The sequence below is a fragment of the Scyliorhinus canicula genome, chromosome 17, assembly GCF_902713615.1.
Source record: "Scyliorhinus canicula chromosome 17, sScyCan1.1, whole genome shotgun sequence".
NCBI lineage: Eukaryota > Metazoa > Chordata > Chondrichthyes > Carcharhiniformes > Scyliorhinidae > Scyliorhinus > Scyliorhinus canicula.
The window spans coordinates 111,413,511-111,439,500 of NC_052162.1; the positions used below are offsets into that span (position 1 = coordinate 111,413,511).

Consider the following 25,990-nt stretch of genomic DNA (forward strand, 5'->3'; position numbering starts at 1 on the left):
CCCAATCTCACTCGCCCCATCCCAGGCCACCCCCCCCCCCCCCCCCCCCCAATGAGGCCCCATCAACCCCTACCGACCATCAACCCCCCCCCAAGCTAAGCGCCTACCTCCCTTCACGAGCCCATCTGGCGGGCCTGAACAACGCCCCATCAACTCCCCAAAGTACAAAGGAACAAAGAATGAACCCCCCCCCTCGAAGCACAACACAACCATCCCCCAACCCTCAGTCTGAGTCCAGTTTTTCAGCCTGAACAAAGGCCCAGGCCTCCTCCGGGGACTCAAAAGAGTGATGCCGGTCTTTGTGGGTGACCCATAGGTGCACCAGCTGTAACGTGCCAAACTTCACCCCTCTCCTGTGCAGCACTGCTTTCGCCCGATTATAACCGGCCCTCTTACCTCGCCACCTCCGCACTCCAATCTTGGTAGATTCGGACCTCCGCATTCTCCCATCTGCTGCTCCGCTCCTTCTTGGCCCACCTAAGCACACACTCTCGATCAGTGAACCGGTGGAACCGCACCAGCACCGCCCTCGGCGGCTCGCTGGGCTTGGGCTGCCTCGGCAGCACTCGGTGGGCCCCCTCCAGCTCCAAGGGCCCCTGGAAGGCCCCTGCTCCCATCATCGAATTCAACATGATGACCACATGGGCCCCCAGGTCCAATCCCTCCAGCCCCTCCAGGAGGCCCATGATCCGCAGATTCTTCCGGCTCGACCGGTTCTCCATCTCCTCATCTTGTGGAGCGCCTCGTGCGCCTCCACCTTCACCGCAGGGCCTAGGATCTCATCCTCGTTCTCCGAGACCTTTTGCCGGACCTCCCGGATCGCCGCCCCTTGGGCCGTTTGGGTCTCCAGGAGCTTGTCAAATGAGGCCTTTAGCGGTTCCAGCAGCTCTGCCTTAAGCTCCCTAAAGCAGCGTTGGAGCAGCTCCTGCTGCTCCTGCGGCCATGATGCCTGGTCCCCGCCCGCCGCCATCTTGGTCTTCCTCCCTCACACCTTTCTCTGCTCCAATGCTGCTATTTTAATCGCCCCGCTTCTGGTCCAATCCATACACCAGCAGAAAAATGTTACTGTTCCCTTTCCACACCGGGAAAAGTCAACCAAGCGCCGTAGCGGGCCCTAAAAAGAGCCCAAAAATCCTATGCTAGCGGGAGCTGCCGAACGTGCGACTTAGCTCTGCATAGCCGTAACCCGAAGTCTGTGATGTCCTTGTTTTTTTTTTTTTTTTTTTTTTTATAAATTTAGATTACCCAATTATTTTTTCTATTAAGGGGCAATTTAGTGTGGCCAATCCACCTACCCTGCACATTTTTTTGGGTTGTGGGGGCGAAACCCACGCAGACACGGGGAGTGATGTCCTTGTTGATGTCTGGCCAATATACTGCCTGTCTCGCTCTTCTTTTGCTTTTTTCTATGCCAAGATGACCTTCATGTATTTTCTGTAGTATCTTGGGTCTAAGTGTCATAGGAATCACTAGGCGATCGAGACGGAGTAAAAAATCATCAACAACTGTGAGTTCAGCTTGAATGTTTCTGTGTTTGGAACAGTGTCCTTGGGCCAACCATTATTCAAATGATTAATGACACGTTGCAACATTGCATCTTTGTTGGTCTCATCTCTGATGAGTTTGAGTTTGTCATCTGACACAGGTAGGGTTTCAATGTGCTGAATGAACTCTGGTGGTCGTTCTTCTGAGTTGATAGAACGAGATAATGCATCAGCAATTACCAAATCTTTGCCTGGAGTATGGACAAGTTGAAAATCACATTGTCTTAACTTCATAAGAATATGCTGCAATCTAGGAGTCATGCCATTCAAATCTTTGTGAATGATGTGAACAAGTGGTTGGTGATCAGTTTTCACCGTAGGCCATATACATAGTTGTGAAACTTGAGAATTAGAACATAGAACATAGAACAGTACAGCACAAACAGGCCATTCGGCCCTCGATGTTGTGCCGAGCAATGATCACCCTACTCAAACCCACGTATCCACCCTATACCCGTAACCCAACAACCCCCCTTAACCTTACTTTTTAGGACACTACGGACAATTTAGAATGCCCAATCCACCTAACCCGCACATCTTTGGACTGTGGGAGGAAACCGGAGCACCCGGAGGAAACCCACGCACACACGGGGAGGACGTGCAGACTCCACACAGACAGTGACCCAGCCGGGAATCGAACCTGGGACCCTGGAGCTGTGAAGCATTTATGCTAACCACCATGCTACCGTGCTGCCCCTAAATTCCAGTGAGTTACCCTAAACATTCTTTTTCTATCTGGCCATACCTTTGTTCAGTAGGTGTTATTGATCACGATGCATAAGCAACGGGTGTCCACAAAGAGTCATCATCTCTTTGTAGAAGAACTGCTCCAATTCCACTTTGACTTGCATCCGTTGAGATTTTTGTTTCCCTGTCAGGGTCAAAGAAGGAAAGAACAGGTGCAGCATACAATGTTAACTTTAGATCCATCCATTCTGTGTGGTGCTCATCAGTCCATGAAGATGTAGTAGATTTCTTGATGAGATGTCACAAAGCTGTAGTTCTGGGAGAGAGGTTTGGAATAAATTTTCCAAGGAAATTCACAATGCCTAGGAATCTCAACACTGCTTTCTTGTCCTCTGGGTCTGTCATCTTCTGTATGGCAACAATCTTGTCATCATCAGGTTGCACACTATGTTCTGAGATTTGATCACCCAGGAACTTTAAAGTTGAGATACCAAAATTGCAATTGGCTCTGTTTAGTTTTAAATCAACTTTATGTATCCGGTGGAAGACTTGCAATAGCCTTGCATTGTGCTCTTCACATGTAGCTGACCAGACAATGATATCATCCACGTAAACTCGTACTCCATCAATACCTTCAGTCATTTGTTCCATCTCCATCACTCGATGAAATATTTCAGATGCTGAAATACCAAATGGCATTCTGTTGAAACAGTATCGACCAAACGGTGTGTTGAACCTACACAATTTCTTGCTTGTGTCATCTAACTGCATTTGCCAAAATCCCCTGGAGTCGCCCACTTTCGAGAAACTGTTTGCATTGGCCATTTCGCTGGTAATCCCTTCATGCTTGGGTATTGGATAATGTTCATGCTTTATATTCTTATTTAGATCTTTTGAATCTATGCAGATTCCCCTGACGCACGCCCCTTAGCACAAGACGTAAAGGGAAAAATCTGCTCATTCGGAACCTCACTTAGCCTCTCAGGACACCGCGGCCAAGAAGGAGCCTCCCAAGCAAAAGGGGGCAACAGGAAAGCGACCACAGTACAAGACCAGGTCCGGCCCTGTCCACCCTCGTACACAGGAGTCAGGAAAGAATGGATAGCCACACCGTGCAAGCACTCACTACACACCCAACCTCTCTCACCACATCCCGAGGGCTGCGCACCATCCCCATCGACACAAGAAGATTCACGCCGTCCTCCGTCAAGGAGACCCCACCCACAAGGAGAGGAAGATTCGTCGAGACACCCAACAACTGGGAGTCCCGGGAGGGATGCGACCCCCCCCACAACCCCATCCCTCGGTATGGTAATGGAAACATCAACACGCTCAAGAAAGAAAAAGAAACCCCCAAGAGAGAGAAACACCAGGATTATCCAAATGATGCCAGATAAGGACCAGCACCGTGCACCATCACAAAAAGGATACTCGGGGCAGGGCAGCATAGCCTCATCGGAGACTAAACACTACCTCCCCGGGGGAGCCCGGCTTCAACAAGGACGGCATTCAGGAAGTCACTATATATAATACCAGTTGGAGGAGGACGTCTAGCCACCCCCCCCCCCTCTCAGCCTCACCCTCTGACAGAAGAAGGGCTCCAACAACATTGATCCACAACACAAACTCACTCAAAGCCTCCAATCCACAGCTACTCCCTCCCCAGAGGAACCCTATCCCGAGAGGAGGGAGCAGACCAGGAGCCCCCAACAGGGGGCAACTCGGGGAAGGGAGACTCACTCCACCACCCAACAGACCCTCCGCCCGACCCAAGGAAACACAGTTACTCCTGCCCTGCCCTCCCCGATCAAGTGACCACTGCCACTGCCCAGGCAGCCAAGAGAATATTGAAGATGACAAGTTGAACAAGGATTAACCGAACACACCCAGGCGTGCGTCATTACACATTTCCCCCGACTCCAGAAACTCCAGAGGTGCCAACCACAGGGAAGAATCACCGGGAACCCAATCCTCTCCAGGATGCATGATCTGTCCGGACTTTCGTGGGAAATAAGCACTCATTCCATAAACCCTAAAATAACAAAAATACAAATGAAAGAAACAGCACAGATAGTTCTAACTGGGGGCTTTGCTCGTTCATAGTGAGGACTTACAAATCCGTACCACCCACCACCCACCCTAGCTTCAGAGCTCGCAAAAACACAGCTGCTCCTGTGCTCCTATCACAAGGCCCCCTCCCAGTTTCCCCCCTCCCAGTTTCCTCCCTCCCAGTTTGCAGTTTTGATGAGGGTCAGAGTTCTTACTGCTGCCATGGGCTTGATGGTAAGATGTGGACAACGCAGGCTGTTTGCCTGGAGCTACTGTTTCCTTCAGAGATCCAGCAGCTACTGCCTGAGTTCAGTTCCACAGGACAGTGTTATAAGCGCCAGCAGCTTGGGGGAGGTCATTTGACACGTCTCCCATCATTCCTCCGAGATGTTGGATGAAGGACGTATTTTCCCAGGGCTGGAAACTTGAGGTGTTCACTTGGAATCCGGGGTTTCTTTTATTATTGGAGACACTGGCTGCTGGTTGACTAAATGGGGGCCCCTGGTTGAAACCTTTGTGTTGGAACAGTTAATGTTGAGGCCATTGGCAACATTATTGGAGATTAGGACTTGTAACCAGATGCATTGTGGGTAACTGGCTGGGCAGACAGCCCGTCTGCTGGGACAGTGTGTTAGCTCGGCTGGAATGTTCATGTGATGCGAGGTGTGTCACATTCCAGGGCGTTTGAGCCGTTAGCCTTTGTTCACTTTGAAACTGCTCAGAAACTTCCAGAAACCAGCATGTGACCAGCTGGAGCCAACCCATGGGCTCAGCTATTGTACATTTTGAAAAACATTGATAAAAAGATTTGACAAAGTAGTCCAGCTAACACATAGATATATATATATAATTCTCCCATTTTGACGGTGATTGAACTTTGTTTTTTTAATCTTTTTAACTTGTTACCGTTTTACTTCTGAACAGTTAATGAATCTTTTAAATTTACCATTTGAAGTGTTCATTCTGGCTGGATGGTTAAGTCTTGCTAAACTTGATTTAATTCGTAGTGGGGATTGTGGTGGTATGATTAGCATAGCTGCCTGCCATTGGTGCAGAATACCGGCTTACCATTGGCCCTGGTCGGTCATGTGCCTCTCGACCGGTTGGTTGAGACCAGTCATGTGACGGCTCCCCGATTGGTCGAGAGGCTGAGTTAACCCTGCCTCCAGGGCGGGGTATAAATACCCAGTACTCCCGGCGGTCGTCCTTCCACTGTAATCGACGACAGGGCTAACATCTAGCAGATTAAAGCCATACTTTTGTTCAGCAACTCGTCTCGCGTTCAATTGATGGTACATCAGGGATTTATTGAAAAACAATCTGTCCCCCATAAATCACCCTATTGTTTGTGAACTTGCTGGTGTGCGTGGAGGTGGGTTAACTGAGTGAATCCCTTCCCACACTGAGAGCAAATGAACGGCCTCTCCCCAGTGTGAACCCGCTGGTGTTTTAGCAGGGCGGATAACTGATTAAATCCCTTCTCACACACGGAGCAGAGGAAAGGCCTCTCCCCAGTGTGAACTCGGAGATGTTTCAGCAGGGTAGACGAATCAATGAATCCTTTCCCACAATCGGAGCAGGTGAACAGTGTCTCCGGGGTGTGAATGCGCAGGTCTTTCCGCAGGGCAGATGAATTAATGAATCTCTTCCCACAATGTGGAGATGCCGGCGTTGTTATAGCCAAGTTCCGCACACATGAGTGCGGCCTCAACCGCGACCTGGGATTCATGTCGCATTACATTCATCCCCCACCATCTGGCCTGGGCTTGCGAAATCCTACCAACTGTCCTGGCTTGAGACAATTCACACCTCTTTAACCTGGGGTTACCCCTATCTCTGGATCTGTAAAGACTTGATTACCTGCAAATGCTCGCATTCTAAGCATTGTCTGGCATCTTTGAATTTGTCTATATATGTGTTTCTGGAACCTACCTCTTCATTCACCTGAGGAAGGAGCTGCGCTCCGAAAGCTCGTGTTTGAAACAAACCTGTTGGACTTTAACCTGGTGTTGTAAGACTTCATACTGTGCTCACCCCAGAGCAACGCCGGCAACTCCACATCATTTCCACAGTCAGAGCAGGTGAATGGCTTCTCCCCGGTATGACAGCGTCAATGGATTTCTAGCTGGGATGGGTAAATACATCACTTCTCACAGTCTGAACATTTCCAGCATTTCTCCATTGTCTCTGCATTCAACAATGATTTGAAGCCTTGTCCACACACAGTACAATCTCTCCCCAGTGTGATTGGTGAAATTTTGTTCACTGTAACTGTTGAAAGCTCTTTCCACAGTTCGTACAATTGGTCGCACAGTGGTTAGAACTGCTGCCTCACAGCGCCAGGGACCCGGGTTCAATTGCGGCCTCGGGTAACTGTGTGCGTGGTGTTTGTACTTTCTTCCCTTGTCTACGTGGGTTTCCTCTGGGTGCTCCGGTTGACAAAAAAAGTCCAAAGATGTGCAGGTTAGGCGGAATGGCCATGCTAAATTGCCCCTTAGTGTGCAAAGGTTAGATTAGTATTACGGGGACAGGGCAGGAGTGTGAGTCTAGGTAGGGTGCTCTTTCAGAGGGTTGGTGCAGACTGGATGGGCCGAATGGCCTCATTCTGTACTGTGTAAATTCGATGAATGGAACACAGTAATCTGGGTGCTTGTATGTCTCGGTGCTTTTCCAGTCCCATTGATGTTTAAAATCTTTTTAATCAGGTGGAACAGACAAATATTTTTCCTTCTGGATTCAAAGGTCGATGCTGTTCAGGTCACAAGGAATTGAGTGACTGTTGGCTCTGAACGTGATGTTTGGCTTGAGATTTCTGTCTGCAATTCATAGAACACAGAACTTACAGTGCAGAAGGAGGCCATTCAGCCCATCGAGTCTGCACCAAACCAGTTAAGCCCTCACTTCCACCCTATCACCATAACCCAATAACCCCACCTAACCTTTTATGGTCACTAAGGGCAATTTATCATGGCCAATCCACCTAACCTGCACATCTTGGCCTGTGGGAGGAAACCGGAGCACCCGGAGGAAACCCACGCAGACACGGGGAGAACGTGCAGACTCCGCGCAGGGAATCGAACCTGGGACCCTGGCACTGTGGAGCCAGAGTGCTACCGTGCTGCCCCAATTCCTTCTCTTTTAATATCATTTAAAGCAATTTGCGAAAGTCATCACTGTCAGTGCAGGATAGAAATTCTGAACAGACGTTTGGTTTGAGATTACTGTCTGTAAACCCGTCCCATCCAGTATCCTGTGAAAGGAGTTTAGAAACGTCATCACTGCCCTTCCAGGGTAGGGATTCAGTTCTCATGTTTATGCAACATTCTTTCCCTTCTTGTATCCCAAATATTGTAAATCTCCGCCTCCATTCTCTCTCTGCTGTATCTAATAATCACCCTCCCAATTCTCCTGAAGGTGCTGATTCAGGCTGATTGACAGATCCCTGCTTAATGCTCCCTGTCCTGGACACAGAGACCTGAAAAAGACAGATATAAATCTATATGTGGACTAAAAATGTGTGTAACATACAGACTGGATTGACTTCCTTTCCCTTCAGTGGCTACAAGTCCCCAATGTCCCCCCAGAATGAGATAAGAAATGGAAAGGGGGAGACATTGATTTGCTCCCAGATGTTGCCCAGAGGAGGAAGTTTCAGTCTGAAACTCATTGTCCAACCTCCACATTGTGACGTCACAATGGAGCCCTGCCTGAATCAGCCAATCAGAACCAGCCTGCTCCGCGGTGACGTCTCCGGGTTCCAATTTGCAGGCCCCGCCGCGTGGACCCGGCAGCCCCGCCCCCACCCGGAGAGGTTGTTCCCCTCTCTTCCGACAAGGTGATCTCCACACTTCACCCCAGCCTGGGACTGCGCATGTGCGAGAGGGAACGCTGCGCATGTGCGGGAGAGTGCCCACCCCCTGACCGCGCTGCTGAGGTCCCGACCAATGGGAAGACGAGGTCGACCGGAAGGAGTCTTGTCCTGCAGCCAATCAGACCGCGAGCTGATGAAGCTTTCGGGTCACTCAGACGGAAACCTCTTCCTGTCTCCAACATCTGTGAGTAAAACACTTTCTTTTCTCCCCCTTTCCATTTCTTTTCTCATTCTCACCTTCAATTGGTCACTTGCAGCAACTGAAGGGAAAGGAAGTGAATCCAGGGAGGGTGCAGACTCTGGAAAGCTTGGCCCAGGTCTCTCTCTTAAAGACATTGACATCCTTTGCTCCCTCAGCTTGACACATTTATTTGTCTGGCTAAAAGGATGGCCTCTTTCCCAATGTTCACAATTAAAGGGCTGCTTACCCAGGAGATGGAAGACATTTAAGGGGTCAGTAAATTAATATCAGACAGAGATATGTCCAGTGTTATATGGTACAAATTAGACATATTATTTATTGTTAAGTAATAAAGTACATTTATTATTATTTCTAATTATGTAATATTGTAATGTAGCTATGTTATATATTTCCAGTCATCTCCTCTCAGAGGGTTGTTCGTCTCTGGATTTCTCATCCACAGGGACCAGTGGAATCTGGGGGTCGTTGAATATATTCATGGCTGAGTCAGACAGATTTCTGATTGATGAGGTAGTCGAGGGTTATGTGGAACCAGCAGGAAAATGGAGGGAAAGCTGAGATAAGGATGGATTTCTTCACTTGAAGATGTGGTGAACCTGTGGAATTTTCTACCCCAGAGGACTGTGGACCCTCAGTCATCAAATATTTTCAAGGCAGAGGTTGATAGGTTTCTCGATATTGAAGATATTGAGGGATATGGGCAATCGTGTAGGAAAATGGTGCTGAGACAGATTGGTAAATGATCCCATTCAATGGTTGAGCAGGCTCGATGGGCCGAATGGCTGACTGCAGCTCCTATTTGTTATGGTCTGTGTGTCCAGGACAGGAAGCAGTGAGCAGGGATCTGTCAATCAGCCTGAATCAGCCCCTTCAGGAGAATTGGGAGGGTGAATATTAGATACAGCAGAGTGAGAATGGAGGGAGGGTGTGTGGAACGGAGATTTTCAGATTTTGCGGAACAAGAGAGCAAAGAATGTTCTAGAGAAACTAAAGGACACTATACTGACAGTGATGTCTGTTATGAATTATTTTTACAGAATGTTAGAAAACAAGGAATTACAGACAGAAATCTCAAACATCACGTTGAGGTCTGATAGAGTCACTCGACTCATCAGCACCTGAATTTCATCGGCCTTTGTACCTCGAAGGAGAAATGTTTGCCCAATCTGTCGGTTTGAAATCATTTTAAATGACAGTGTGACTGGAAAAGCACCGAGACACACACACCCAAGTGAGAGTGTTCCAGAGCACTGACTGTGGAAAAGAGCTTTAACCAGTTACGCAGCCTGAAAAAACATCGCACCATTCACAGCGGGGAGAGACCGTACCCGTGTTCTGTGTGTGGACGAGGTTTCAACTGATTACCAAACCTGGAGAGACACGAGGACACACAAAACATGAAGAAACCGTGGAAATGTGTGGACTGTGGGAAGGGATACAGATCCCCATCAGAGCTGGAAGATCATCGTCGCAGTCACACTGGGGAGAGGCCATTCACCTGTCCTCAGTGTGGGAAGGGATTCAGTCGTTCCTCCACACTGGAGACACACCAGCGAGTTCACACTGGGGAGAGACCGTTCACCTGCTCTCGGTGTGAGAAGAGATTCACCATGTCATCCCACCTGCGGACACACCAGCGAGTTCACACTGGGGAGAAGCCGTTCACCTGCTCCCAGTGTGGGAAGAGATTCAGTCATTCATCCACCCTGCAGATACACCAGCGATTTCACACCGGGGAGAGACCATTCACCTGCACTCAGTGTGGAAAAGGATTCACTCGGTTAGACTACCTCCATACACACCAGCGGGTTCACACTGGGGAGAGACCCTTCGCCTGCTCTCAGTGTGGGAAGGGATTCACTCAGGTATCCCACCTGTTGAAACACAAGCGAATTCACTCCGGGGAGAAGCCGTTCACCTGCTCTCCATGTGGAAAGGGATTTAGTGATTTATCCACCCTGCAGATACACCAGCGAGTTCACACTGGGGAGAGACCTTTCTCTTGCTCTGAATGTGGGAAGGGATTCAGTCATTCAACTACCCTGCAGCGGCACCAGCGAGTTCACACCGGGGAGAAGCCATTCGTTTGCTCTGAGTGTGGTAAAGGATTCAGTGATTCATCCAACCTGCGGACACATAAGCGAGTTCACACTGGGGAGAGGCCATTCACCTGCTCCCAGTGCGGGAAGGGATTCACGCAGTTGCCCCATCTGCGGACACACCAGCGCGTTCACACTGGGGAGAGGCCATACACCTGCTCCCAGTGTGAGAAGACATTCAATCAGTTATCCCACCTGCGGGTACACCAGGGAGTTCACACTGAGGATCGGCCATTCACCTGCTCTCAGTGTGGGAAGGGATTTATCCAGTCATCCAGCCTGCTGATACACCAGCAGGTTCACACCGGGGAGAGGCCGTTCACCTGCTCTGAATGTGGGAAGGGATTCACTGATCCAGCCACCCTGCGGAAACACCGGCAAGTTCACACTGGGGAGAGGCCGTTCATCTGCTCCCAGTGTGGGAAAAGATTCATTGATTCATCCACCCTGAAGAGACATCAGCGAATTCACACTGGGGAGAGACCGTTCATCTGCTCCCAATGTGGGAAGGGATTCTGTGTTTCCTCACACCTGCTGAGACACCAACAAGTTCACAAGTGATTACAGGGGTTGGATTCTGCTGTTATTGGTTCTGCTTCAATTACATCCACGACTGCATTTTGTTCACTCTGAAAGTTGGTCAACAAGGGTTGGTTAGAGAGTTTCTTGATGATGGACTGGCCTATCTCATGACTTTACCTCCAGTGGTCCGATGCTCTTTGAACCTTGTTGGGAATACCCAGTTTAAGTTTTTTCAAGGATCACAGAGTGAAACAGTGTATGGAAATTAAAATATATTTTGTTTTTTCTGTTTAGCTTCCCCCAAATTATGCCACATTGCCATGAAGGTGGGCTATGGTGGTTACTTTGTTTAAATTTATCTGGGTGTTTCTCACAGACGGAAACTTTCAATGTCTGAGGGGCATTTGTCTGTGGGTGATTCAGAAATTACAATAAAGCTATGATGATAGATTGACAATCGCTAGCACTTCAGGAATTCTTACATATATGCATAAATTATAGATTCCTTCAAGAAACAAAAATGCAACAGGAAAAGTGATGTAACCGTGACTAACAGAAAAGTTAAAGATTCCATCAGATCAAAGGAAGAGGCTCATAAAGTGGCCAAAACAGTAGAAACCTGAGGGTTGGGAACTTGTTTTAGAATTCAGCAAAGGAGGAGCAAGAAACTGATGAAGAGAAAATAGAATATGAGAGCAAACTGGGGAGAAACATAAAAACCAACTGGAAAAGCTCCGATAGGAATGTGAAAAGGAAAAGATTAGCAAAGACCAATGTGGGTCCATTCCAGGCAGAGACAGGAGAGTTTATAATGGGGAATAAGGAAATGGCAGAGAAACTAAACAATGTGTGTCTGTCTTCACGGAGGATGATACAGAAATTATCCCCCAACCCACTGAAGAACCAATGGACTAGTGCAGTGTTTTTCAAACTTTTTTTCCCGGTGTACACCATTTTCGCTTACTTTTCGCGACAGGTGAGCCTACTTGGTCCTCAAGATCTCACTTGCTTCATCATTCAATGCTACATTTCTGCTAAGGCCTTCAGCTGACGATTTAAGTTCTTGCAACCTTTGGAAAAAACAATCAAGAAGTTTGTCCTCAAACTTAGCCATGCTTAGTCTTCAAAAGCCTTTGAAGATTTGCTGATTTTAAACTTTCATTTGCCAGCGCTTGCCTGCTTATAACACACATGGGCTTTGCATCCTGATTTGCATTGGCACAATTAAAGCCATATCTCAAAAAATCATATTTATACTGCTTTATTCCCGATTTCAGTTTCTTCTTACTGCGTTGATCATCAGAAGCCCTGGGGCTCTGTACACAGCTCACAGCAGCACTGCTTTATCTTGCTGTGGACTCTCCTGTGAAGCTCTCTCCAGCTGATTCAGTTGTGCGATCCTGACCTGTTTGTGTCTCTGGCCCTCTCTTCCTTATTGCGAAATAATCCATCTTTAGTTCTTCACACAGTCCTGTTGCCTTGCTTGTCGGCAGCTACAGAATGGAGGAATCTCCCCTCCATGATTTTGTGCCCAAAGCACGGACCTAAAGGGTGCGTGGCATCAGTGCATGTGCCGGCTGCGTGACCCTCTCTCTGCCGCTGCCTCTGGCAGAAAGATTCCATCGTTCATATTTAATCTTTTAAAAACATTTTAAAACTTTATTTCCATTATCTGATTTTTCCAAGTTTCTGAATTTTTGCGACTGAAAATTAAAACAATCTGAATTGACCATGCTGACATTTACACATAGACTTTGTTTTAAATATATTCCCATTTCTTTAGAAATTTAAACAAGTCTAGAAAAAGTACAATCTAGATCTCTAAACGATGACTTTAGACGAGATGAAATAATTTATCTCACACACACACAATGTCACAATATTTCTCACTGTTTCCACTGCATTGCATCATCCAAACATCCAAGTTATCTCCTTTTCCATTCTCACCAATAGCACTTAATTCCTGGTTTACAGAGAGTGGCAACACAGAGTGATGCCTGAATGTTTCTTCCAGTGTTGACATGTGTCAGTCATACTGACTGGCCTTCTCTGATCGGTATTCCTCGCCGACAAATCTGACCTGGCTTCCCTCTCACTGTCCAGTAGCTGCATCCATCCCAGTCACAGACTGCTGACCACTTCCCGATCGGTACTTCACGTCGCGGGAGTGCAAGCGGACGTTGTGCTGGCCATTGAACAGCTTGACAATGGAACCGCAGGTCGCATACTGCCGATCGGCAGCGGGGGGACAAGCCGAGCAGCGTGCAGAGGGAGGGCACCAGAGCGGAGCTGCAAACTGAGGCTACCAATGTTGGGGCACCCACGTCAGCTCCTGCCCCCACCCCGCCCTGCGCACGGTGCCCAGCACACAGCCCAGCCTCGCACTGCCTAGCCCCCTCAAACGCTGCAAACAATTGGGTACTGCCCACAGCCAGCATTCTTAAAAGCTGGGAGCGCCGTTGGGGTCTTCTTCCTGCGATCAGGAACACCACCTGATCACTCCACAAAATCCCCACACCCGCGGATTCTGACCCTGAGTTTGAAAAAGCCTGGACCAGTGAGCAGGAGGGACTGAAAGAGATTAGTATTCGTGAAAAAGTGGCACTGGAGAAATGAACCTGGTTGAAAGTTAATGAATCCCCAAAAGCTGATGCTCTACATCCCAGAGTGTTTAAAGAGGCGGCTGTAGAGATAGTGGATACATTGGTGATCATCTTTCAAAATTCTATAGATTCTAGAATGGTTCCTGCAGATTGGAAGGTGGTAAATGTAACCCCACTATTTAAGGAGGGAGAGAGAAAACGGGGAACCACAGACCCATTAGCCTGACATCAGTAGGAGGGAAAATGCTACAATCTATTATAAAGGATGTGATAACATACGAATTAGGAGCAGGAGTAGGCCACTCGGCCCCTCGAGCCTGCTCCACCATGCAATAAGTTCTCGGCTGATCAGATTGTAACCTCAACTCCACATTCCCGCTGACCCCCAATAACCTTGCACCCTGAAGATCAAGAATCTACCCAGCTCTGCCGTCAAAATATTCAAAGACTCGGCACTGTGGCACAGTGGTTAGCACTGTGTTCAGTTCCAGCCTTTGGTGACTGTGTGGAGTTTGCACTTTCTCCCCGTGTCTTTCTCCCCATATCCTCCAGGTGCTCCGGTTTCCTCCCACAGCCCAAAGATCTGCAGATGAAGTGGATTCGACGTGATTACAAATTGCCCCTTTGTGTCCAGGGATGTGCAGGTTAGGTGGGGTAAGAGGGATGGGGCGAGGCAGTGGGTCTGGGTAGGGCTGTCTTTCAGAGGGTTCAGACTCGATGGGTCAAATGGCCTCCTGCATTGTAGAAATTCTGTGACTCTGCTTACACTGCCCTTTGAGGAAGAGAGTTCCACAAACTCACAACCCTCTGCGAGAAAGGACTTGCATTAAATGGGCAAGTTATTACTTTTACTAACGGAGGAATAAGATGGGAAATTATAAGCCATTTTGCCTGACTTCATCATTGGTAAGATTTTAGAGTCCATTACTAAAATGAGATTGCGGACTTTGGCTTTGTCAAAGGGAGGTCATGTCTGACAAATCTGTTCGAGCTCATTGAGGAGGTAACAAGGAAGTTAGACAAAGGAGAACCAGTGGACTTGATTTATTTAGATTTCCAGAAACCCTTTGACAAGGTGCTGCATAGGAGACTGTTAAAGAAGTTAAGAACCCATGGTGTTAAGGGTAAGATCCTGGCATGGATAGAGGATTGGCTGACTGGCAGAAGGCAGAGAATGGGGATAAGGGCGTCTTTTTCAGGATAGCAACTGGTGACTAGTGATGTGCCTCAGGGGTCTGTGCTGGGATCACAACTATTCATGATGTACATTAGTGATCTAGAAGAAGGAACTTAAGGCACTGTTGCTAAGTTTGCAGATGATACAAAGATCTGTAGAGGGACAGGTGGTATTGAGAAAGCAAGGCGGCTGCAGAAGGATTTGGACAGGCTAGGAGAGTGAGCAAAGAAGTGGCAGATGGAATACAATGTGGAAAAGTGTGAGGTTATGCACTTTGGAAGGAGAAATGGAGGCATTGACTATTTTCTAAATGGGGAAATGCTAAGGAAATTAGAAGCACAAAGGGACTTGGGAGTCCTTGTTCAAGATTCTTTTAAGGTTAACGTGCAGGTTCAGTCGGCAGTTCGGAAGGCAAATGCAATGTTAGCATTCATGTTGAGAGGGCTGGAATACAAGACCAGTGATGTATTTCTGAGGCTGTATAAGGCTCTGGTCAGACCCCATTTGGAGTATTGTGAGCAGTTTTGGGCCTCGCATCTAAGGAAGGAGGTGCTGGCCTTGGAAAGGGTCCAGAGGAGGCTCACAAGAATGATCCCTGGAATGAAGAGCTTGTCGTATGAGGAACGGTTAAGGACTCTGGGTTTGTACTCGGGAGTTTAGAAGGATGAGGGGTGATCTTATTGAAACTTAGAGGACATTGCGAGGCCTGGATAGAGTGGACATGGAAAGGAGGTTTCTACTTGTAGGAAAAATGAGAACTAGAGGACACAATCTCAGACTAAAGGGACGGTCCTTTAAAACAGAGATGAGGAGGAATTTCTTCAGCCGGAGTGTGGTGAATCTGTGGAGCTCTTTGCCGCAGAAGGCTGAGGAGGCTAAATCACTGAGAGTCTGTAAGACAGAGGTAGATAGGTTCTTGATCAAAAAGCGTGGGTTTCGCCCCCACAACCCAAAAAAATGTGCAGAGTAGGTGGATTGGCTACGCTAAATTGCCCCTTAATTGGAAAAATAATTGGGTAATCTAAATTTTTTTTAAAAAGCGGATCAAGAGTTATGGGAGAAGGCAGGAGAATGGGGATGAGAAAAAAAATCAGCCAGGTGAATGGCGCTGGACGCCACGTGGCACAATGGTTAGCATTGCTGCCTACGGCGCTGAGGACCCGGGTTCGAATCTCAGCCCTGGGCCACTGTCCGTGTGGAGTTTGCACATTCCCCCATGTCTGCGTTGGTTTCACCCCCACAACCCAAAAATGTGCAAGTTGGGTGGATTGGCCACTCTAAATTGCCCCTTAATTGGAAAAAAAAATAATTGGGTAGTCTAAAATTTTTTTTTAATGATTGAATGGCGGAGCAGACTTGATGGGCCGAGTGGCCTAATTCTGCTCTTATGGATTCCAAATTCAAGATTCTCCCACAAGTGGAAACATCCTTTCCACATCCACCCTGCCAAGGCCCCTCAGCATCTTATACGGTTCAATCAAGTCACCTAAACTCCATCGGACACAAGTCCAGCCTGTCCAATCATTCCTCATAAGACCAGCCTCCAATTCCAGGTATGAGTCCAGTAAACCTTCTCTGAACTGCTTCCAACACATTGACATCATTCCTTAAATGAGAGCAATACTGTACACAGTGCTCCAGATGTGGTCTCACCAATGTCCTGTATAACTGAAGCATAACCTCCCTACTTTTGTATTCAATTCCCCTCACAATAAACAATAACATTCTATTAGCTTTCCTAATTACTTGCTGTACCTGTATACTCGCCTTTTGTGATTCATGCCCTTGAACACCCAGATCCCTCTGAGTCTCAGAGCTCTGCAATCTCTCACCGTTTAGATAATAAACATTTTATTATTTCTGCCAAAATGGACAATTTCACATTTTCCCACATTATTCTCCATTTCCCAGATCTTTTCCACTTACTTTATCTATATCCCTTTATAGTCTCCTTATGTCTTCTTCACAATTTACTTTCCTACCTATCTTTGTATTATTGGAACATAGGAGCAGGAGTTAACCATTCAGCCCATCGAGCCTGCTCCACCATTCAGTACGATCATGGCTGATCATCCACTTCAATGCCTTTTCCCCCACACTATCCCCATATCCCTTTGTGTTAATGGGATTTAGAAATCTGTCAATCGCTGCTTTAAACACGCTCAGTGACTGAGCTCCCACAGCCCTCTGGGGTAGAGAATTCCAAAGATTCACAACCCTCTGAGTAAAGAAATGTCTCCTCCGAGACCCGTCCTAAGTGGCTTCACCCTTATTTTGAAATTGTGTCCCCTGGTTCCCGACTCCCCAACCAGGGGAAACATCTCACCTGCACCCACCCTGTCTATTCCTTTCTGGATTGTGTAGGTTTCAATAAGATCCCCTCTCATTCTTCAAAACTCTACAGAATACAGGCCCAGTTTCCCGAATCTCTCTTCATAGGACAGTCCTGCCAAACCCGGAACAAGTCTGGTGAACCTTCATTACCCTCCCTCTGTGGCAATAATACCTTCCCTAAGGTAAGGGCAGTAAAACTGCACACAGTACTCCAGCTGCGGTCTAACCAAGGTTCTATACTATTGAAGCAAGTCTTCACTACTCCTGTACTCAAATCCTCTTGTGATAAAGGCCAACATCCCATCAGCCTTCCTGATAGCTTGCTGCACCTGCATGTTAGCCTTCAGTGACTTATTGACAGGCCGCCCGGGTCCATTTGTACCCATTATCTTTACCACCTTTGCCAGTTGCTTTAACTGTACACGAAGCTCAGGCAGCACAGAGGGAAACCATTCAGCCCATCGTGCTTTTCCCATTGCCCAGAAATGTTCGTTTCCTTTCAAGAATCCACCCAATTCCCTTTGGAAAGAAAGAGTCCAATTTCTTTCTTGCACCCTTAGCAGGTAATGAACTCCTGATCACAACAACTCATTGTTTTAAAACAAACTATTCAGGATATAGTGTGTTTAGATTTCCATAGAGAATTTCAGAGAGAATTAAAGACATGGTTATTGCTCACAATTCAAACTCAATCTGTGTCAATCATTTTGATGAGGGGACCAACTGTAATATATCCAAGTTTGAGGAAAATTATTTTAAAATGCTTTTCTATCGCACTTCAACCACAGAACCTCCAGAAGTGAAGTGTAGTCATTGTTGTAATGTGCAAAACTGTTGGTAGGTCTGGGAAATCTATTTAATTTGAAAACTCCATCACTTTTACAGCATAGTCACGGATATATGTAACAAGGTCAAGGAAGCCATTTTAAACTCTAACATGTAGCTTCGTGCGGCCGTTTCATATTGTTGCAACATTTCTTTATTAATCACATATTGATTTCATATTAAAAGTCAGTCAAAAAACAGTTGATTATTCAATAATGAACTTTGATTAAGTTATAATTTGCGAAACAGTGTATTGGATAATATTGTAATGGCTGGATTGTTCTTTTATAAATTAAGATTGTACAAACCTTAATGTTTCTAGAGACTGCAGAGCTAGCCGAAATCTTATGTACAAAGAAATTATTGTGTGTGGTCTGCATGGATCTCACCCCCCACAACCCAAAAAGATGTGCGGTGTAGGTGGATCGGCCATGTTAAATTGCCCCTTAAGAAAAGATATATATTTGGGTACTCTAAATTTATTTCAATAATTTTTTCAAAAAAGATTATTTTCTCATTTTGATAAGCGGCCAGCAATCATATTCTGTCCAATTCTGGCTCAAGAATAAGCTCATTGGTCAACCTCCCTTCCACAAACTGTCTTTTTGAACCAATGTATCTTGTATTAACTAAATGTATGAATTAGATTACTATATTTATTAGCTACCAGTTAGTAACAGATGACTAAATAAGTAATGAGCCTTGATTGAGTTCCAGTTAATGAATCAATCATGAATCAGTAGTTATAGAGAAAGACTGAGTTTTATTTGTGCTAAAAATGTAAAAGCTTAATTGCTGTGTATGTGAAGAATGTGCAATGAGGATAAATGTACTGGCAAGAGAGACCTTCAAGCTCTGATAAGCCTCAACATTTGAAACTGTCTGAATAAGGGATTGTATAGAATCAGATAAAGGGATAGTATGAAACAGTTCTGTTGTATTCCTGTCTGAGATAGTGAGAGAAGGTGGTGTCAGTAATTGGGGATCCAATTAAATGAATCCAGTGACCAAATTGACAAATGGTCATGTTACAGCAGACCCAACTCTGACGTGAGGTAATGGTCACTTTGGGGATAAAAGTAGAGGTTCTGAAGGTCTTCCTTGCTGGCCAAGTACTGAAGATTCCCAAGGCCGAGTTCCAAGGAAATTACTGTCAAAGAAGGAGCCAGACTCCCGAGGCTGAATTCCACAAGAATAACTGTCAAAGAAGGAGCCAAAGAGGGTTACGCTGCTACAGACTGATCACCCGCATGAAGTTGTAAAAGTCAATGTCTTAAAGTTGTTCAGTCAACCTTTTTAATCAAATAAACGTAAATTTACTGTCCCAATAATTCTGCCTTTGTTTTAATTGGTTAAATTTTTGTCCGAACCAAAGTGAATTTATTAAATGGTAAGTTGGGTGTGACTGAAATCAATTACGTTCCAGATAACAAAATCAGATAACATAAATCTTCAATTTAAAAACTTGCATTTCTGTCGTGCCTTCTGCAGGAGACCCAAAGTGTTTTACAGCCAATGAAGTGCTTTTGAAGCGCAGTCACTGTTGTAATGTAGGAAATGCAGCAGCCAATTTACACACAGCAAGATCCCACACACAGCAATGTGATAATGAGCAGATGATGTGTTTTTAGTGATGTTGACTGAGGGATAAATATTGACCAGGACACCGGGGATAACTCCCCTGCTCTTCTTCAAAATAGTGGCTGTGGGAACTTTTACACCCACCTGAGAGGGGCAGACAGGGCCTCAGTTTAGCATCTTATTTGAAAAAAGGAAACTCAAACAGTGCAGCACTCCCTCAGTTGGTTCAGAGCCACAAGTTTCAACTTCGTATCTGAGCCTCGGGCACCTTTCTGTCTCTATTGGTCGTCTCAATGACAGGCAGGCAACGGAGCTGGGGGGCTGAATTTAGCTGAGAATAACGGGGCCTGTGCCCCAGTTGGGAAACTGCCATGGGCGTCGCACTAATAGAGAGACAGGAAGGTGCTGGAGGACTGACTGGGAAATGGGTCTCCAACCAATTGTTATATTGGTCACTCAGAGCTAAAGAGAAACCCGTCTCTTTAAATACACATACAGGGAAGAGGCTGCAATGAAATCTGTCCCTTTAAACCTGCACAAAAGCAGGAGGCTCAGATTCACAGGCTGCAGGAGGAGTCCATTCAGCCCACCAGGTCCCTGCTATCTCTTTGAAAGGTCTCTGATTCATCCAACTGCTCTGCTCTTTCCCCACAGCCCTGAAAATCCTTCCCTTTCAAGTATTTACCCTTTGGAAAGATACTATTGAATCTGCTTTCAGAAACATCAGAACAATTCACTGTGTCAAAAAATAAAATAAAATCTAATCTCCCCCTCTGGCCCCTTTGCCAGTTACCTTCGAGGGATCACTTTTTGTTAAAGAACCTGTCAACCCCTCTCACCCCCTTTCCCTAAAGTGCATCAACCTAATCATGAAAAGTCCAGAAAAATCAAATCTTCTCACTGTAAAGAGCCCCGCTGATGATAAATGTGAGAGTTTCCCCAAACCCAGAAGGGTAGCTGGAACACCGGTTCTTAGTGGTGTACATTTTCAATTTGATAAACTGTGAGAAAAATATATGAACCAGGGAGGAATAGTCCAGTCGTTGAGTGAGCAATTTATAAAGAATATTTATTAACTTGTAAGAAAGAAATGCACACACAAGGACTCTAATACACTCCTTTGCATGAAATAACCCATTGGTTTCCAACTAGTTACGTTTCCTAAACTCTGAGACACCATTTTGCTCCCACAAATGGGTTGGTTTAGCACAGTGGGCTAAATAGCTGGCTTGTAATGCAGAACAAGGCAACAGCGCAGGTTCAATTCCCGTACCGGCCTCCCTGAACAGACGGCGGAATGTGACGATTAGGGGCTTTTCACAGTCACTTGATTGACGTGTACTTGTGACAAGCGATTATTGTTATTAACATCCAACAACATCCAATATTGTATAACTCGATGAGCTAAGTCCAGCAGATAGTCACCACGGACAAGTTATTTTCCAAGTTTGAGCAAACCGTCTTCAGTTTCTTCTTCATGGGCAGCACAGTGGTTAGCACAGTTGCTTCACAGCTCCAGGGTCCCAGGTTCGATTCCTGGCTTGGGTCACTGTCTGTGCGGAGTCTGCACGTTCTCCCTCTGTCTGCATGGGTTTCCTCCGGGTGCTCCGGTTTCCTCCCACAGTCCAAAGATGTGCAGGTTAAGTGGATTGGCCATGCTAAATTGCCCTTAGTGTCCAAAAATTTTGGGTGGGGTTACGGGGATAGGGTGGAGGTGTGGGCTTGGGGTTGGGTGTTCTTTCCAAGGGCCGGTGCAGACTTGATGGGCCGAACGGCCTCCTTCTGCACTGTAAATTCTTTGATGATAGGATTTTCACAGTAACTTAATTGCAGTGTTAATGTAAGCCTACTTGTGACAATAATAAAGATTAGTATTATTTATGTCCCAGTGAATCACATTACTATCAGTTCCTGACATGATGTTTGGTTTGAGATTTCTGTCTGTAAATCCTTCCCTTCTGATATCCTGTAAAAAGAGTTCACAATGAGTCATTACTGACAGTACAGATTAGAAATTCAGAACAGGCAATTCTAATTTCTCTGGAACATTCTATCCTCTCTTGTTCCCTAAAAGCTGTAAATCTCCGGACGGATAAACTGCTAGAGTCAGATGGGAAAGCTTGGAAGGATGCTCGAGTGACATATAAACACTGGCAGGGATTGGAGGGGCTGAATGGCCTGTTTCTGTGTTGTATATTCAATGTAATTTAGCCTTTAACTCTCACATAGGCCATTCCGCATTAAACAGAAACAGTTTCACTCCCAGAAGAACATTTCAGCTCATTGTTTCCAGCTATTGTCCAATAAATGGCTCTGATCTGCCAGGTGTCTGAGTGAGGAGCCAAGGCATTCAATTCAACGACAAACATTGCATGTAATTTGTTTCAATGTAACTTTGAAGAGCAGATCTTTTTTTCCTCATGGGTTGAAATTATTTATGTTTACCAGGTTTTAGCCAGTTCTTAAAACATTGCTTAATTATCAGCCAGTCTAATTCAAATCGGAGAGTTTGTTTTATACAGGACAAAGTTGGCACTTGGCCACCACCACCTGAAACATTCACTCCCTCCACCAATGATGCACAGCGGCAGCAGTGTTTGTACCATCTACAAAATGCTCTGCAGCCTCTTTTCAAGCCTCCTTTGATGTCAGCTTCCAAACAGGGTTACACCCAGTTTCCAACATTAAAGGTCGCTGTGGTTGTTGGAAGTCTAGTTTCACTGTCCAGCTGACAAGTCCACAGCTTTGGCCAACCAGGGGCTGCTTCTGAAGCCTCATCACAACTGGGCGGCACGGTAGCACTGTGGCTTCACAGCGCCAGGGACCCCGGGTTCGATTCCCCGCTTGGGTCACCCCGGGTCTGTGTGGGTTTCCTCCGGGTGCTCCGGTTTCCTCCCACAAGTCTCAAAAGACGTACTTGTTGGGTGAACTCGACATTCTGAATTCTCCCTCTGTGTATCCCAACAGGCGCCGGAGTGTGACGAGTAGGGGCTTTTCACAGTAACTTCATTGCAGTGTTAATGTAAGCCTACTTGTGACAATAATAAAGATTATACTGCCCTGGTGGTCCAGTAGTTAGGATTCAACGCTCTCACCGTCGCGGCCCAGGTTCAATTCCCGGTCAGGGAAATAGCATTCTTGGGCAGCACGGTAGCAAGGTGGTTAGCACCGTTGCTTCACAGCGCCAGGGTCCCAGGTTCGATTCCCGGCTTGGGTCACTGTCTGTGCGGAGTCTGCACGTTTTCCCTTATCTGTGTGCGTTTCCTCCGGGTGCTCCGGTTTCCTCCCACAGTCCAAAGATGTGCAGGTTAGGTGGATTGGCCATGATAAATTGCCCTTAGTGTCCAAAATTGCCCTTAGTGTTGGGTGGGGTTACTGGGTTATGGGGATAGGGTTGAGGTGTTGACCTTGGGTAGGGTGCTCTTTCCAAGAGCCGGTGCAGACTCGATGGGCCGAATGGCCTCCTTCTGCACTGTAAATTCTATGATATCCTGGACGCGAGGTTTGCGAGTGTCACACGGGAGGGTTTAAACTAGTATGGCAGGGGGGTGGGTACAGGAGCAATAGATCTGATGGTGAAAAGATTGAGGGAGAACTGGGGAATAGGGCCAGTATGGCTCTGAGGCAGAGCAGACAGGGAGATGTTGCTGAAAACAGCGCGACAGGTGACCTGAAGTGCATCTGTTTTAATGCAAGAAGTATAACAGGTAAGGCAGATGAACTTAGAGCTTGGATTATTACTTCGAACTATGATGTTGTTGCCATTACACACAGACCTGGTTGAGGGAAGGACAAGATTGGCAGCTAAACGTTCCAGGATTTAGATGTTTCAGGCGGGATCGAGGGAGATGTAAAAGGGGTGGAGGAGTTGCGCTACTGGTTCGGGAGACTATCACAGCTATACTGCGGGAGGACACCTCAGAGGGCGGCGAGGCAATATGGGTAGAGATCAGGAATAAGAAGGGTGCAGTCACAATGTTGGGGGATTACTACAGGCCTCCCAACAGCCAGTTGGAGATAGAGGAACAGACAGGTAGACAGATTTTAGAAAGGAGGAAAAGCAACAGGGTTGTTATGATGGGAGACTTTAACTTCCCCAATATTGACTGGGACTTACTTAGTGCTCAGGGCTTGGACGGGGCAGAGTTTGTAAGGAAAATCCAAGAGGGCTTCTTAAAACAGTATATGGATAGTCCAACTAGGGATGGGGCTGTACTGGACCTGGTATTGGGGAATGAGCCCGGCCAGGTGGTAGAAGTTTGAGTAGGGGAGCATTTCGGGAACAGTGACCACAATTCAGTAAGTTTTAAAGTGCTGGTGGACAAGGATAAGAGTGGTCCTAGGGTGAATATGCTAAATTAGGTGAAGGGTAATTATAACAATATTAGGCGGGAACTGAAGAACATAGATTGGGGGCGGATGTTTGAGGGTAAATCGACATCTGGCATGTGGGAGGCTTTCAAATGTCAGTTGAAAGGAATTCAGGACCGGCATGTTCCTGTGAGGAAGGAGGATAAATGTGGCAAATTTCAGGAACCTTGGATAACGAGAGATATTGTAGGCCTCGTCAAAAAGTAAAAGGAGACATTTGTCAGGACTAGAAGGCTGGGAACAGACAAAGCCTGTGTGGAATATAAGGAAAGTAGGAAGGAACTTAAGCAAGGAGTCAGGAGGGCTAGAAGGGGTCACGAAAAGTCATTGGCAAATAGGGTTAAGGAAAATCCCAAGGCTTTTTGCACATTCATAAAAAGCAAGAGGGTAGCCAGGGAAAGAGTTGCCCCACTGAAGGACAGGGGAGGGAATCTTATGTGTGGAGCCAGAGGAAATGAGCGAGGTACTAAATGAATACTTTGCATCAATATTCACCAAAGGGAAGGAATTGGTGGATGTTGAGTCTGGAGAAGGGTGTGTAGATAGCCTGGGTCACATTGAGATCCAAAAAGACGAGGTGTTGGGCACCTTGAAAAATATTAAGGTGGATAAGTCCCCAGGACCTGATGGGATCTGCCCCAGAATACTGAAAGAGGCTAGAGAGGAAATTGCTGAGGCCTTGACAGAAATCTTTGGATCCTCACTGTCTTCAGATGATGTCCCGGAGGACTGGAAAATAGCCAATGTTGTTCCTTTGTTTAAGAAGGGTTGCAAGGATAATCCAGGGAACTACAGGCTAGTAAGCCTAACGTCAGTGGTAGGGAAATTACTGGAGAGAATTCTTCGAGACAGGATGTACTCCCATTTGGAAGCAAGTGGACGTATTAGCGTGAGGCAGCACGGTTTTGTGAAGGGGAGGTCGTGTCTGATCCAACTTGACAGAGTTTTTCAAGGCGGTCTGAAGAAAACCTGCTATTTCTGATAGGTAAAAGGATCATGGATTGAGCCATTTTTATGTAAATGCTAAAGCCTATGTCAAAATTCATTTTTAAAATAGTTTCGGTCTTAAAACTGCAGAGCCATGTCAGCCCCATATCAATTTAAAAACCACATAGCTTGCAGAGAAAATCCGCAAGTTTATAGAATGCATTGGAAACATTTTTATAAGAATACTGAAGAGTACCATAATCTGATCAAGGTCAAAATTAGCACCATAGTCAAAATGAATCTGCCATTGTTCAAAATGTGTACAATACAACAGCCAGCGAATATCAAACCTGATAAAAATGTTTAAGTCACATTCCAACACCTAGAAAACATCCAAAGATGCAACATTTTCACATATATGTTGCATAATGATGATTGACAACTAACCATCCAATCAAATGTTTTCGAAACTCATCCAAACCAATCAACACATTATAGAGGTGGGAATAGATGGACTCTGATTGATAACATTTTCCTTAAAGGTAGAGGCCTGGGCAGCCATTTTCATTTGTGAATCACCCTATACTATTTACCTAACTACTTGTTATCCTTATTTCTTATTTTCCTATTTCTATTTCTACTTGTAACTCTCAAGTCTGTGCAAGCGGTTTTGCTTTGATCAAGAAACCATTACTGCATTTTTAAAAGTTCAATTTGTTTGTAAGTCATTAAGCTAATAATATCTCTTAAGAGTCTTCTGCTGGCAGGGGCTTTTCTGAGAACATTTGATTTGTAACCACAAGAAAATTTCAAACTCTCAATTATAATCAATAGAGACAATAAAGGTTTCATTAAGCATCCAAGACGTGTCATTAAATTTCTACTTTGTTGAGTGTATACGAGTCTACACACAACCAAGGGTAGACTTCGAGAGTAGATTTCTACAATTGGCGTAGTGCGGTAAAAGGGGCGGAGCGCGGAGTCAGAGGAAATCGGAAGACCGAAGATTGTACTGTTAGCGGAAAGACCAGAAGGACGGAAGACCCAAAGGCATCTATCCGAAAAACGGCTAGACTGGGGTAAGAAAATCTTTTTTCACCCATTAAAAGTCTTAAAGCCGCACCGGCTAGTGCTTCGACCCCTCTAGAAAGGACCTTTTAAGACAGAACTATTCAATCGGGTGCAGGGCGTATAACTA

At 46.1% G+C, this 25,990-nt stretch overlaps 1 protein-coding gene across 1 annotated transcript in view; it reads left to right on the top strand.

Moving 5' to 3' along the window:
- Nucleotides 1-11,861, top strand: part of LOC119951521 (zinc finger protein 729-like) — a 98,627-nt gene extending 86,766 nt beyond the window's left edge. Inside the window, exon 6 of the mRNA XM_038774724.1 lies at nt 10,219-11,861. Coding sequence (XP_038630652.1) covers nt 10,219-11,013 — 795 coding nt within the window. The 3' untranslated portion in view covers nt 11,014-11,861. The remainder of the gene's footprint in view (nt 1-10,218) is intronic.
- The last annotated feature ends 14,129 nt before the right edge of the window (nt 11,862-25,990 follow it).